Consider the following 14684-nt stretch of genomic DNA (forward strand, 5'->3'; position numbering starts at 1 on the left):
GTGGTATGTTAATATATCTTTTCCACTTTATATTCCCAGAATAGTACTGGTACTCCAAATACTTGTTGAATTATGTAATGATTTTTATGTGATCACAATTGTCTAGGTAAATAGAAAGCAAAGGCTTTGGTCCTCAATCCCAAGAGAAGTAGTAAAAGAGAATGATCTCAAATTTCCATACCTTAAACCCAAGCCTCATTACCTGGCATAGTTTCCAGGCTTCTTATCTAAATCTCCCAGCCCATGTCTTATCCTCTCCAGGTGAATAGCATCTTTTCCTTATCACTTAGGAGCTGTCTAATAGCCAGATCTACTTTTCTGGATACAAACTTCTCAAAACCTTTAGGTTCTCCCACACATTTCTTGAATAACCTCTTATTGAAGTTAAGTCATAGAAGAGTCAAGGAAAGTGGTAAAGGAAATTCTGTAGCTTGTTCCAAATAGAACTGAATGCTAAGGCGATTGATCAGTGGCATAAGATAGCATGAGGGTCCCGAAATAGAATGGGTAGTGAAAGGGAGAGTACACAGGGAGGACTGGGTGGTGATCAACGGTGATGCAATGAGTTGTTGGATGGTGATTGCAGGTTGGAATGAATATAAAGCACAGAAGTTCCAATACTTCAGTTTCTTCATTTGGCCAATATTCCATTTACTGTGTCAGGCACTGAGTTGCCCCCTGGGAACACAATGATGATGCAAATAGCCCTGAGCTCATGAAAATCACATTTTAGTAGGGAAGACAGATAAGCAAATAATTACACATATAAAGATGGATTTTCAACAATACTATGCTATTTGTGGGAGGTGTATAGCATTACAGGGTTATTGGGTATCTGAGAAAGCTTCCCAGAGGAGGAAAAAATTGAAAGGGGATGTTGAGAAGCATGTGTGCTTGGGACAAGCCCTTGTTCTTGATGGTAGCTGAGATTTTTCTGAGAAGGAAGAGCAGGACAGGTAAATGTAGAGGGGAGCTCACAGCTCATCTAATATTCCTAATCTCAATCAGCTCAAGAGTATACTATAAATAGTTACCCATTTTTTGTCTAGTATTGTGCAAATACAGATGAGAGTGACTGTTTTGGATGCGTATAATGGACTGGATGAATTGCAAAGTTGGATTAGTTTAGGACAAGTAACTTAATTAGCTAAAAATGAATTTTCTTTTCTGGTCTTGGGCTAATACTATCACTCAAAAATTGTGGCAATTAAATAAGAAAGGCTGTATAAAGTTCTTAGCACTGTGTGGTGTGTACCAAGTGCCAGGGAAGTATTAAAGATATATTTTTGTGGTTATTGTTTTTTCTTGGGGGGGGAGAAGAAGTAGAAGAATGTTAAAGAGACAGATTGTTTAATTTGTTGTTTAAGGCCCTCTCTTACTTTAAAATTCTTGACTGTAGAAATCAGATGATAGAGGGGTAGGGAGTAGAAAATATTTAAATCAATTAGGAATTAGCATATAATGGATGTAGGCTCTGTCTTTCACTGAAGATGTTATTAAAATTTTGGCAAAAAGAGAATTAAGCAAATCCTGCTTCTTAATAACCTATGCATTTGAGTTTGGACCTCCAAAATATCAGATTTTACAAACCTTTCAAAATGCTTTTGAGTTGATGATTGAAGTTAGCCCAGAATTATCCTGCAAAGTTGTAATAAAAATACATTTAGCAGTTTTAATGGTGGATCCTAAATGTAGCATCTAATGACCTGAGATATTATAAATTGTGTTCACAAATCATTTATCTTAATATGTCGATTTTCTCACGTTTTAATTTAACAAAAAAGCCCAAGTTCATGAATACAAAGGAATTATAGGTGTAAAAACACAAAGCAGAGATCAATTGTGAAAATTATTCATGCTACAATGATTTGCTTATACATTTATTTACACAATAAATATTTGTAGAGCATCTACTATGTGTTGAATAATGTGCCAGGTGTTGATGACACAGCATCCAAAAAGAAAGACACTGCCCGCAGAGTGACCTGTTTAAGCCAAAATATAATCATGCTTCCCTCTTAAATCCTTCATTGTTTTCAATGGATTTTAATATAAAAATCCAAGCTGCTTACCATGTTAAGACAAGGTCCTTCAAGATTTGGTCCCTGTATATGTCTTGAGATTGAAGATTGAGCCCCTCTCTCCCTGATACTGACATGCGGTCACTCCAGCAAAGTAGCTGCTGAGGGCACACTTTTTCTTGCCTCTGGGACTTGGCTGGTGCTGACCCGCTACCATAAGGCTTCTTCATTCCATCTCACTCAGGAAATTTCTACTTATTTTTAGGGTTTCCATATATGATGAACAACAGCAACAACAAAAAGAAGGAATGAGGCACTCCTTAACACTTGTTTAATGGCTTTTCTATTAGACTAATTTCCATGAAGCCCTTTTCAGCCCCGTTTATTTGATGTTTAGTGTTTTACAAAATAGACTGAATGTATCTATATGTAGCTACTAGCCATTTGTTTTTGTTTTATGGTCATTATACTATTACTTTGTATGGTTAGGGATGATGAAAATGAAAGAATGTGTTGGGATAGGTGAAGGTGGGAGAAACACATGCAGCTAGTTTCTATGAGAAGGTAGGACTTTCTCTAGAAGGAATAGACAAATGAAAATCATCTTTAAAACCTACCTGCAAGTAGGTCTTCCAATATAAGCATTCCATAGGTATAGGTTTCCCACCATAGGCATGAAGGTGAACTGTTGGTTAACTTCACCTTCAGTACTGGGAATAATAGATTTTCTCCTCCAAGGGAAGATTCAGTATAATAATCATAATTAGCAGATAATACAACAGTACTGAGATGTGGATGGAAGTTGTGGAGTCTTGAACTATTTTGTGAGCTATTTTGGGCTATTTCCCATTCCTTCAATCTAGCAGTGTTTAGTGAATACCCTGAATGACATTAAGAGGGGGTTGTGGTTGGTGGTGAGAGTTGATATATCTACATGTGTGTTATACTCATTCATCTACACAGTAGCTTTAATGTTTTTTAATAGCCTTTCATGGAGCTTTAGGAAGCTTAATAGAAGAATTTGATAGAAACATAAGTGGATATAAAAATAAAGGCACTATCAATTTGCAATTTGAGGATGGAGACCTGGCTGAAAATTTATCTTTGCTTGACTAATATCTCTAACAATACAGTATAATTGCACAATATAATAAGGTTTCAATGTAAATGCTGATGAGAACAAAATTTAAGAATACCCCCTTAAGGCCGGGCACGGTGGCTCAAGCCTGTAATCCCAGCACTTTGGGAGGCCGAGACGGGCGGATCACGAGGTCAGGAGATCGAGACCATCCTGGCTAACACGGTGAAACCCCATCTCTACTAAAAAATACAAAAAACTAGCCGGGCAAGGTGCCGGGCGTCTGTAGTCCCAGCTACTCGGGAGGCTGAGGCAGGAGAATGGCGTGAATCCAGGAGGCGGAGCTTGCAGTGAGCACTCCAGCCTGGGCAACAGAGCGAGACTCCGTCTCAAAAAAAAAAAAAAAAGAATACCCCCTTAAATGCTAAAAATAGTTAGATAGTTATATATCCTTCACATGTGATTTTCATATTGTTGTTTCATAATTTTTTTAACATAGGTTAATTGGCTTGATTATAGTAACCATTTCACCTTGTATATCAAAAGATTGTGTTTATACCATAAATATGTGCAATAAAATAATAAAATGAATTTTTAAAATATGTGACATTGACTAGCAAAAGTCAGCTCTATACTTCTTTTCATTATTTCAGAAGGCTGCTATTTTTATTACACATTTATCATGTTCTTTAATCATGTTGAAATAGGAATAAATGTAGACAAATGAATTCTATATAAATACAACCTGGTTATTTAATTTTTAATTCACTATTACTCTATATTCTAGAAATATAGTGATTAAGGTTTCTAAACACACTGTTACAATTATGGAGTTGTTAATTAAAATTATGGCAATTATCAGTGATTTGGAACTTAATTACTTTGGTGGTTATAGCAGATATAATTTTTCTAGGAACTGGCACATACTTGAAATCAAGATATATCATGTTAGCTGCATTGACTCAAAATATATCTAATTATTAGTAAAATTCTACACACTATTTTGGCTTTTTGACTTCTAGACCTTAGACATTAAAAATAATGAAATAAATTAGTATGTAAATAAGTGGAGTAAATGAGGCAGGAGTCAATAGCAGATTAATATATTACTTTTAATTTGAATTTTATTTTTATCAAAAAAGAAATGAGTTGTTTTTGTTTTACTGTTCCAATTGCTGTCAATATAAGTGGACATCCCTTCTGAAGCATACACAAAATTCTATAAAGAAATTTCCTTCAAAATGCTCTAAGATTATTCATGTTCAAATACAATGATCTCTAACTTCAGTCTTTAAAATTCAATAATTTATTCATTCATTCAGCAAATGTTACTGAATGTCTGTTAGTCTTCAAGGGATTGTGTTAATTGCCAACTATATTATTTTGGGATATGGACTAAGCTTCCATAATAAGGAGGTCTCACAATGCAGTGGCTCAAACAGTAGAAAGGTTTATCTCTCCTACATAATAGGCTAGGGCAGGTAGGTGGGCTGTGCTCCATGGCATCATTCATGGATCCAGGCTAGTGAGAAGCCATCATTAACATGAGTCCAAAGTGACTCTAGTCATTGCCATTTCCAGCCAGTTACATGAAAACTGAAAGGAAATAGAGGATAAGCAAGTCATAAAAAATTAGTAACATCACTCTGCACATAGACACTCAAAGGTAAACGAGACTAGAAAATGTAGTTTTGAGCTGATCAATATCTCCTATGGAATAAGGGATGAATTGGTTATAGAGGGGAAAAATGAGAAGTCTTCTATAGCCCAATGCTGTAGTCATCCACATGTGAGTGAATATCTTTCTTTCTATTAAAAAAAAAAGTACCTACTTTCTTCCCAACAAAGAAAATCTAAGTTTCATTCCAATTATTGCAACCAGTCCAAAATCCAGGACCTCTGGAAAATATGCAGATCTCGACATTAAGTATTGATGTAGTTCTTTACAATTTGGCAACCTGAAAATGATAGATTATCTTTCTTATTCTCAACCTTTCTTATTCTTAACTTTCTTCCCCATACAAAACACTCAATATTAAGTGGTCAAAGGGGAACAGAATAACTGCAATAGAAGCTATCATGAGAAAAACAGAAGAAAACACATAAGACTCAGTGGGCGATAACAGTTGCAAAATCCTGCCAAGAGGTAAAGACACCTAGAAACAACAGTGAAATGTTTTGTTTTGTTTTTTGATAAGGGCATCTGGCAACCTCAGTTCTCCTTTCTGGGAGTCAAGTCAGATATCCTGGAAGGATCTTCTTTATCCCAGTGGATAAATGAACTTATCCATGGCGGTATCTTAATCCAGTAGAGTATGCCCTCCTTGGGAACTTAACAATTTTTGCAGCATGCTTTCTTCTGGTGTATGTTTGGAAGCCTAAGGATTGTTCTAGGGATCATATATGGTAGCAAAGTCCAATGGGAAGATGTGAGGACATCTTTGAGCAACATATATTATCTCTTACTATTGAAATAGAGAAGCAACTAACTTCACTGTACCCTGTTAAGCCTCAAAGTTTTGAACCTTCTATCAATTTAAATTATAGAACTAACACATAAATCAGAAAACGATAGCCTCTCTTAGTAAAGTTCTATTCACTTTTATATCATCTTATAAAATGACCATTCTTATTTGAACTCTTATAATTTGTAAACCTTTCTAAAAAGTAGCAAGGATCACCAATAGTTGGGCTTTGTTCAACATTTTTCTCTAGCAATGTGTATCCAGGTCCATAGCCTGCTTTCCAAGTTGTCACTGGCAATGGTATATAACAAGGGCCATCAGTTTCCCACCCTAAAGTGTTTTTTCTTTGCACCCTCCATCCTCCTACTAAGCTAATGCTCTATAGTTTGAGATTTAAATGGTAATTCCACATTTCTACATAGTTATTTCTATGTTCATACACTCTATTGTAACAGAGGCTCAAAATTCAGTGACTCAAATAATATTTTTAAAATGTATTTTTCTCTTAACAATCCCTGAGGCAAGCAGTAGTGTAAAGACTGCTCCATGTGATCTTTTAGAGGCAGAGGTACCTCCTGTATTGCATCTTATGGCTTCTTAAAGCATTGTCTTTATTTGCATTGTAGATACTAGATCATCACTTTGAATGCCTTCTACCAACTGAGAAGGTAAAGGTGCACAAGCCCAGGATGAGGAGATTATTCTTAAATGGGAAAGGATATTGATTTCCACTCCCATCTCTGCAGACGTCCCATGTGTCCTAACTTAGTCATGAGGGCACATCTAGCTGAAAGGGTGTATTCACTATTAGTGCAGCCATTTGTCCAAGTAAACATTTATCTGTGGAAGAAATGAGAAGTTATATTTTAATAATCTAAGGTACAGACTTTGGCAGAGTCCATTTTGATTATTATACGTCATTTTCCATTATCTTCCATTATTTTACAAATATCTTGTATGTTCTGTTCTCCCTTGTTTAGAGTTCTGAAAGTTCAAATTCCCTCTTGCTGTGTATGTATCACTTATGATAGACAATAACTGTGCTTCCTTATATTCTCTCCCACTGCTGTTCTTTTTCTCTCTCTTATCTTAACAATTAAAATAAAAAGTGAGAAACATATTAATGCCACGCAATGCTGTTATAGTGCTACTGGTCTTCACACAGCACACTTTGGGGAACATGATCAGGGGCCTACTCGCAGAAAATGTATTGATGATGACAAGGGAAGGAGAAGCTTCCCTCAATGCCAGCATTTTCCTCTATGTTGCTATAAGTGGGACTACTGGTTGTTAAATTATTTTCGTATGAAGTTCACCTCTTAATCATTTAAGGAATCAATTTACCAACTCTCAGGAATTTGCTATACCTATATGAGGACTCTGAGTTGGGTTGCATCATTTCTATCATGTCAAGTAAGTGAAAGAAGAGATACTCATCCCGATTCCACTCGATGCCATTAGCCTTCTGCAATCTCCAGTCATTAGAAGGATGTAGAGAACACATTACCATAATTTTTTAGACAGTTTGAATGTAAACATGTTGGGCAGTGAGGGCTGAGCTAGGCAATCATTTTTTCAGATTCTTTACACTTATATTGAAGTTCATGCATTATAAATTGCCTCCAAGGAAGATAAGGTTGACCAAAGTTTTCTCTGCCCCTCTTTTTATCTCTGATATATAGACTTTTCTTTTCTTTTTTTCTTCTCTTTCTTTACTATCAATAAAATCAAAAGTACTTGAAATAATGAGACCTATGGAATTGCTTTGCAGGATAATAATAACCACATTCAGAGAACATCTAATTTTAGGCCCTTCTGTCGTTCCTTCCATCCTAACCCTTTGACATCTATCCCCTACCCTCAGCCCTTATACAATTTGGTTTTTGATATTCAGCCATTGTCTTGATACACTTTTATACACTTAAAATGAATTAGTAACCTTGACATAACTTATAAATTAAGATTTATATAGGGGGACAATGATTGATATCTAACTTTAAACCAAGAAGTGTATTTGAAGGAAAATAGAATGTATCATGAATATTTATAGATCCCTCAGTAAGATTAAAAACATATGAATTAGCCCAATAATTAAATTAAATTAATTTTCACTTTTACATGTTATTCTTTTTAAATTGTGACATGGTTTTATTAGGCTACTCAATTAAATGGTGTCTGGGCTTCCTATGAGCAATTTATTCTATTGTCCTATAAATATTCATTGAGCAGCTGTTATGTGCCAAACATTGCTCTAGAAAATCTGCTTGGAGCAACGAGAGCAAATGAATAAATGAGAGACCAATTTTCTATACCAAGAAGTTTATATTCTAGAAGTGGGGAATAGGCAATAAATAAATAAGCAAACGGGTATTTGTGTGTGTGTTTGTATAATATGTATGGCAGTGGTCAATGAATGCTAAGGTGACCAAAGCAAGGTAGGTGTGGGTGGGCCCTGGTCTAAATATATTGATCAGGGAAACCTCTCATAAGTGACATTTGAGTGAGCTCTGAAAGAATGAGGAAAGGGACAACTGGACATTTAGAGAAAGCATGTTTCAGGTAGGAGAAACAGCAAATGAAAAAGCCCTGAGATAGTAACGTGTTTGTAGTGTTCAGAGAACATCTAGGAGCCCATGTCCCCTGAGTAAGGTGAGTGAGCAAGGAGAAAGTGTTAGAGCATGAGGTCTGAGAAACTCTAGGGGGGGCAACTGCTGTAGGCAAAATAAGAATTTTTTATTTTTCTCCTAAAGAATATGGGAAGCTATTTATGAATTTTTGAGTAGAGAGCTAATATGATCTAACTTATTTCTATAAAAATGACTTTGACTACTACATAGATAATAACAACAGAGCAATCAGTGCATAGAAACCACTTAGAAGGATAGCATTCTCATTTAAATGCGAGATAGTAATAACTTTAACTCAGTGATAGCTGTGGATATATTTAGACATGTTCAGATTCCAGATATATTTTGCAATTCGAAGTGAATTTGCTACTAGATAGAACATTAGGAACTAGATGAGACTGCCTAGGGAGTAAGTATGAATAGAAAAGAGAAACATTCAACTGAGCCCTAGTGGTCTCCAAGAATAGGTGATTGGGAAAATGAGAAGGTAACCACAGGGAAGAATGAAGAAATGAAGTGCACTTGAAGACCCATGAAAGAGGAGATCTCAGAAGCAAGTGAAGTGTTTGCAGAATCATGAAATAATCAACCGTGTTAAATGGTGCTAAAGTAAAATGAACACTAAGTCTTGGCCATTGAATGTGAATATGTTAAGATCTTGTCAAGAGCTGTTTCAGTGGAGCAGTGGAATGGCAGCCTGATTGAGCGTCTTCAAATGCCTATGGAGAAGAGTCAGTGAAAAGAGTGAGTAGAGTCACTTCTTTTCAAGAAATGGGATAATTGCTAGAAGGAGTTATGTGGATGAGGGAGGGCTTTTTACGGATAAGAAACACATAAGACTTTGAAATGCTAGTAGGCATCATGCCTTAGAGGGGGGAGTGGATGCAGCAGGAAACAATGAGGACAATTGTAAAGGGGTAACAGAGTGGGTCGGAGAGAGAGTGTCCTTTGAGTAAGAAATGGAGGAAGAACACCGTTGACAGTTATTGAAATGTGGAGGTATCTAGTAAAATGTCGAGTGAAACAAAATAGCTTATATATTTGGGGAGTGCACAGACATGATGTGAAAGGGATAGAGGGGAGTATAAATATAGTTTAGTGTTTCAACGTGAAAAAAAATGATGCATATTTCTTAAGATAACAGCATTAAAAGCCATACATGATTGACCAGATTGTCATCTTAGAGAGCACTTTTTCTTGGAAATAGGCCTTTTATAACTCTCTTCTTGACAGATTTTGAAGTGTTATACTTGTGTTTTAGGGGAAATTTGATTTATCAAATTGGAGGATAGAGATAAAGAAATACTGAGGTGGCATTACAAAACATCATAGCACTCCTTGTCAATAACCTGTGTTTTTCTTACTGAAGATTTATTTAGGATTGTGTTTTATGCCTTGAAGTTCCTGGAATATTACCTCAGCACACATTTTGCCTTCAAATTCCATATGAGTTTCTGGGTTGATTTTCCCGGTTACAGTAACATTGATTGCTGTCTAAATTTGTTGCAGTGTACCTGAATACTATGACTACGGTCATGGAGTAAGTGAGGATGCCTATGACAGCTACGGTAAGACCTTTTCTTTACTAAAACTGTGAAATCGGAACATCCATCAGTCACTGACAACTCAAAAATTATTTCCATCTTTCTCCCCCTAGTTTTTCCAGAAGTTTAGACTAAATTGATTTATGTAATTCCAGAGTGAGATTTGACTTACACAGCTAGTACCAGAAAATTAGACAGATCAATTTTGATCAAAATTTTAAAAGCAATTAATCACAATCATAAATCATTTTCAACAGCAGCAGTGATCATTCTGAATAGTGTCTTGTATGTTTAACTGTGTTCATTGTCTACTCATTGATTTGGCAACAATATTGTGTCTTTTCTGCTGTCAAAAGATCATCAGAGTAATACACATTTAAAATATTTACAAACTTTAAGGGCAGAAATTGTTATTATAAAATAACTCGCAGGTTATTTTTCTAGCATGCATAGCCAAATAAGGCTTGGCTCATAAAAATTGATAGTCAATAAAGGATGTCAGTCTATAAAACTAATTTATTTAAAAAATATATTCCTTAATTAAAATACCACTTAAAATTGATCATAATTATATTCAGTTAAGACCTATTGAATTCCTATGACATATCAATACAGTACATCATTTTTGAGACGTACTTTGTGATTCTTTAAAATACATATGTACCCGGGCACGGTGGCTCACGCCTGCAATCACAGCACTTTGGGAGGCCGAGGCAGGCAGATCAGGAGATCAGGAGAGCAAGACCATCTTGGCCAACATGGTGAAACCTCGTCTCTACTAAAAATGCAAAACAAATTAGCTGGGCATTGTGGTGCATGCCTCTCATCCCAGCTACTCGGTAGATTGAGACAGGAAAATAGCTTGAACCAGGGAGTCGGAGGTTGCAGTGAGCTGAGATTGTGCCACTGCACTCCAGCCTGGCAACAGAGCGTGACTCAGTCTCAGTAAGTAAGTAAGTAAGTAAGTAAGTAAGTAAGTAAGTAAGTAAGTAAATAAATAAATAAATGGCATCACTAGCTGCCCACCTTAAAAAATGACACTCATATAAATATTTATAGTCTTGAATTTTTATTAAAATAATACCAAGGCTGCTTGGCATTGGTGCATGACTATAGTCCTAGCTACTCCAGAGACTGAGGCAGGAGGATTGCTTCAGCCCAAAAGTTTGAAGCTGTAATTGTGCAATAATCATGCCCGCAAATAGCCACTGCACTCCAGTCTAGGCAACAGAGTGAGACCCTGTCTCTAACAAAAATAAATAAATTAAATAGTACCATGTTCATTTTATTCCTCTCTATGGGGAAAAATAAAGGAGACAATGGTTGTTGCTGTGTTTGGGGCTTCATATCATGCTGGGAAAGGCAAGTCCTGATGTCGAGAGGAAAGGAAGAAGAATATCTTCCTTAAAACCAGTCATAAACTAACACAAGGCCAAGCCCAGAAATAGGATGAGAAAAATAAGCCACCACCACCAACCAATCATGGGATAATTAGTTACAGATATTTTGTATTTATTTCTTTAAAATAAATTGAAATACTATGACTACGGTCATGGAGTAAGTGCGTAGATAAAGTATCTTTATACCCATTTTTATGAGGAAGCTGAACAACAAAGGTGAAGTCAATGTGAGAGTATGGCTGTGAGGCTCAGCTTCTGTTCTGATATTCTCATCAATGGTTGAAATACTATTAATTGCTGCTACCACACATGAAGCACCTATTATGGCTCTGTACTAAGCATTTTATAATGAGGATTAGCAATTGCAGAAGTAATCCTTATAGACATTATACATCTATCTATTTGTATACTCTAATCCCCATTAGAATCCTCTAGAGAAGGATGGAAAACAGATAAGGCTTTGGGATGCATACTCATATTGTCATCTGCATTTTTCAGATGAGAAACTAAGACTCAGAGCATTAAGTACCTTGCCTCAGTTCAACAATTTGCCAGTGACAGAACAAGAATGTGAATTCAAATGTGTCTGATTATTTGGGAGTTTGTTTGTTTGTTGATTTTGTCAGGAGGCGGGAGCAGGGTTCAGTAGACTTGGTAAAAAGAACAGGATGTGGTACTCTAAACCTGAGTTTGTTTAAAGGAAAGTCGTTCAGCTTCCTTCCTAAATCCTAAATCTTCCTTCCTAAATTTGGATTTCTCAAAATGCTATCACTTGCTATTTCACTATTTTAAGGGGAAGGAGATCTTTTATACTATTATTCTGGAAAAGAAGTAAATAATCCAAAATGAGCACCAGGCTCACTCCCAAATCCAAGTTTCTCTAACACTAATCAAATTAACTTAATCTTTTGCTGTCATATAGCTAGAACTCTTTTCCAAAACAAATTAACATAATTTCAGAAAGTATTTCACAGAAATATACGTGATGAACAAGTCTGCACAGTTCTGGCTCAGTTGGAAAGCTGCCATAAGAAGTACAGCTTTAGTTTTGTTCCTTATATAATTTCCACTCATTGGAAGGAAGGGATCAAAGGCATCAGATGGTATTTAATAAAAACACTAGCATCCAAATCCTAGGCTGTCTCCAAAGCCGCAGCAGGGGACCAGCCAGGCTGAGGTGTAAGATTGCCTAGCATTTTAGAGCTTCTACATCTGCCCCTGCAGCACTCTTGGAGTTCAACACAGCAATACTTATATTTCTATTGTTCCAAGCACATTCTTGATCATATAGGAATCAGGCCACATGCCGTGTACAATTGGTTACTCAGGATGATCAATGAGTAAGACACAAACTGGGCCTTTCTTTAATTCATTGAAAATTTGCATATAGATATTGCTAGTCTCTGAGAATATGATGATATACAAGGTGGACATGGTCCTTCCTTGGTTTCTGATATTTAGTGTTGAGAAACTTACACCTACAGATAAAAAACTGCACCAGATTTTAAACCATTTTATGTAATAATTTTATACAAGTTGAGAGAACATTACTCATTTAACAGATATTTACTTAATGGCTAACACATGTAAGCCATTGATCTCAATCTTGGAGATATTGTAGTGAACAATCTCTTGAAACTTACGTTCTAGCCGGGCGCGGTGGCTCAAGCCTGTAATCCCAGCACTTTGGGAGGCCGAGACGGGCGGATCACGAGGTCAGGAGATCAAGACCATGCTGGCTAACACGGTGAAACCCCGCCTCTACTAAAAATACAAAAAAACTAGCTGGGCGAGGTGGCGGGCGCCTGTAGTCCCAGGTACTTGGGAGGCTGAGGCAGGAGAATGGCGTAAACCCGGGAGGTGGAGCTTGCAGTGAGCTGAGATCCGGCCACTGCACTCCAGCCTGGGTGACAGAGCAAGACTCTGTCTCAAAAAAAAAAAAGAAACTTACGTTCTGATGAGAAGGCATATTCTTATTTGTAAGTAGTCGTTTCTGGAAAAATCGAACTTTTACTTGCAAAATACAATCATTTTTTACACTTGATACATCAATTTGAGGAAAATCATGCTCATGAGCTTTACAGAATTACATGCACTGAGATAAATGGAAAGGATAAATTTGATGATATCTGGTGATAAGAGATGAGATTTCTATTTCTGAATTATTTACATTTTGAAATGTCAATACTATGTAATGCTATTGGAAAAAGTGTGTAAATACAAACTTGCTTCTCAAGCCTGTTAATGGAGATGCAAGGGCTATGGTCTGGAGGGCCAGGGCTCACCTCTATAATCCCACGTCTTATATTGTACTTTCTTTGTAGTCTGGTTCTCCTGCTCTAGCAAAGTCTAGAAAGAAGTGATCCACTTTACTTTAGGAGAACTAACTACCCATAAGCACTAAATTTCATTCTGGGCCAAATTACCACTTACCAACCAGAAATTTTCTGCATATAGAAAGTAGTCAATAAATTCTTCATAATAAAGTAATAGGGAAAATTTAGAAACGGATTTGACTGTCTGAACATAATAAGGAAGATATTAATTAGGCAGCAATTTTTACCTAATAACGTGTATTTACCTATTTTACTAACTAAATTTCATTCCTCTTTTTGCATAACCAAAAAATAAAGTACTTGTTATAGATCCATATGGTCATGAGATTTGAATTTTGAGAATCTTCTTGTAATAATTATAATAATACAGGCAATGCAGCAAGGACAAAGTAAGAGGACAAGGAATAGTAAGAGCTCAACAGTATAACCTTGCAGCCCAATTAAATTAATATGCATTATGTGCACTCAGATTGTGGCATCAGGTATTATGTAGTCTGATATTAGGTATTAGGTAGTTGGTGATAAGTTGCTTATAATAAAATATCCAAATAGGCAGATGATAAAATGTAAATACAGATGATGAGCAGTGATTTGAGGACCCACGCAAGTCAAATATTGATTGATTGTTTTTATTAACTGTTCATACTTTATATATTAACTATTATCTATTTATAGCTTATCTCTAATCAATGGTACACAGTCTTTTAAATCAATAATGGCTATTCTAAAATGTAAATCTCATATCTCCAGCTATTCATTTACTTCTGATCTGAATCTGTAACTCCTCTCTGTTACATTGTGGTTGTATCATGGGTACTGATACTAAATTCCAATGGAATGTCTGCATTTTTACAAAACCAGTAGCCTCAATGTTTAGATTCCTGGCAACCCCCTAGACTTGGAGAGTTATGTGAGGAGTCTCAGAGTCAGCTGTCCCAGGCACCTTCCTTTCCAGCTCACATTGGCAGGAAGAACTGTGAGGTCAAGTGAAGGCACTGGGAGGGGAAGAAGGAATGCTCTCCCAAATGACAGGGTTCTGCATTCCAAAGACTCAGAGATCGAGCTTCTCGTTTAGAAATGATGTGAAATAAGCCCACAGAAATAAAAATTCAGTCCTTCAGTGGGACACTTCATTCTGAATCTTCATACATTATGTTTTGTGTATGAAAACTGAAATTGTATTTGTCTCTTTGGGGCCTATATTTTGTCACTG

At 36.3% G+C, this 14684-nt stretch overlaps 1 protein-coding gene across 3 annotated transcripts in view; it reads left to right on the plus strand.

Moving 5' to 3' along the window:
- Positions 1 to 14684, plus strand: part of KHDRBS2 (KH RNA binding domain containing, signal transduction associated 2) — a 591427-nt gene that overhangs the window by 563725 nt on the left and 13018 nt on the right. For all 3 annotated transcript variants that reach the window (XR_002733824.1, XM_023222978.1, XM_023222979.1), the window contains one exon: positions 9701 to 9759. Coding sequence is in view for 2 of the 3 variants with exons in the window: in XM_023222978.1 (XP_023078746.1) it covers positions 9701 to 9759 (59 nt within the window). In the remaining variant the exon portion in view is untranslated. The remainder of the gene's footprint in view (positions 1 to 9700; positions 9760 to 14684) is intronic.

This window comes from Piliocolobus tephrosceles, chromosome 5 (assembly GCF_002776525.5).
Source record: "Piliocolobus tephrosceles isolate RC106 chromosome 5, ASM277652v3, whole genome shotgun sequence".
In the NCBI taxonomy this organism is placed as follows: domain Eukaryota; kingdom Metazoa; phylum Chordata; class Mammalia; order Primates; family Cercopithecidae; genus Piliocolobus; species Piliocolobus tephrosceles.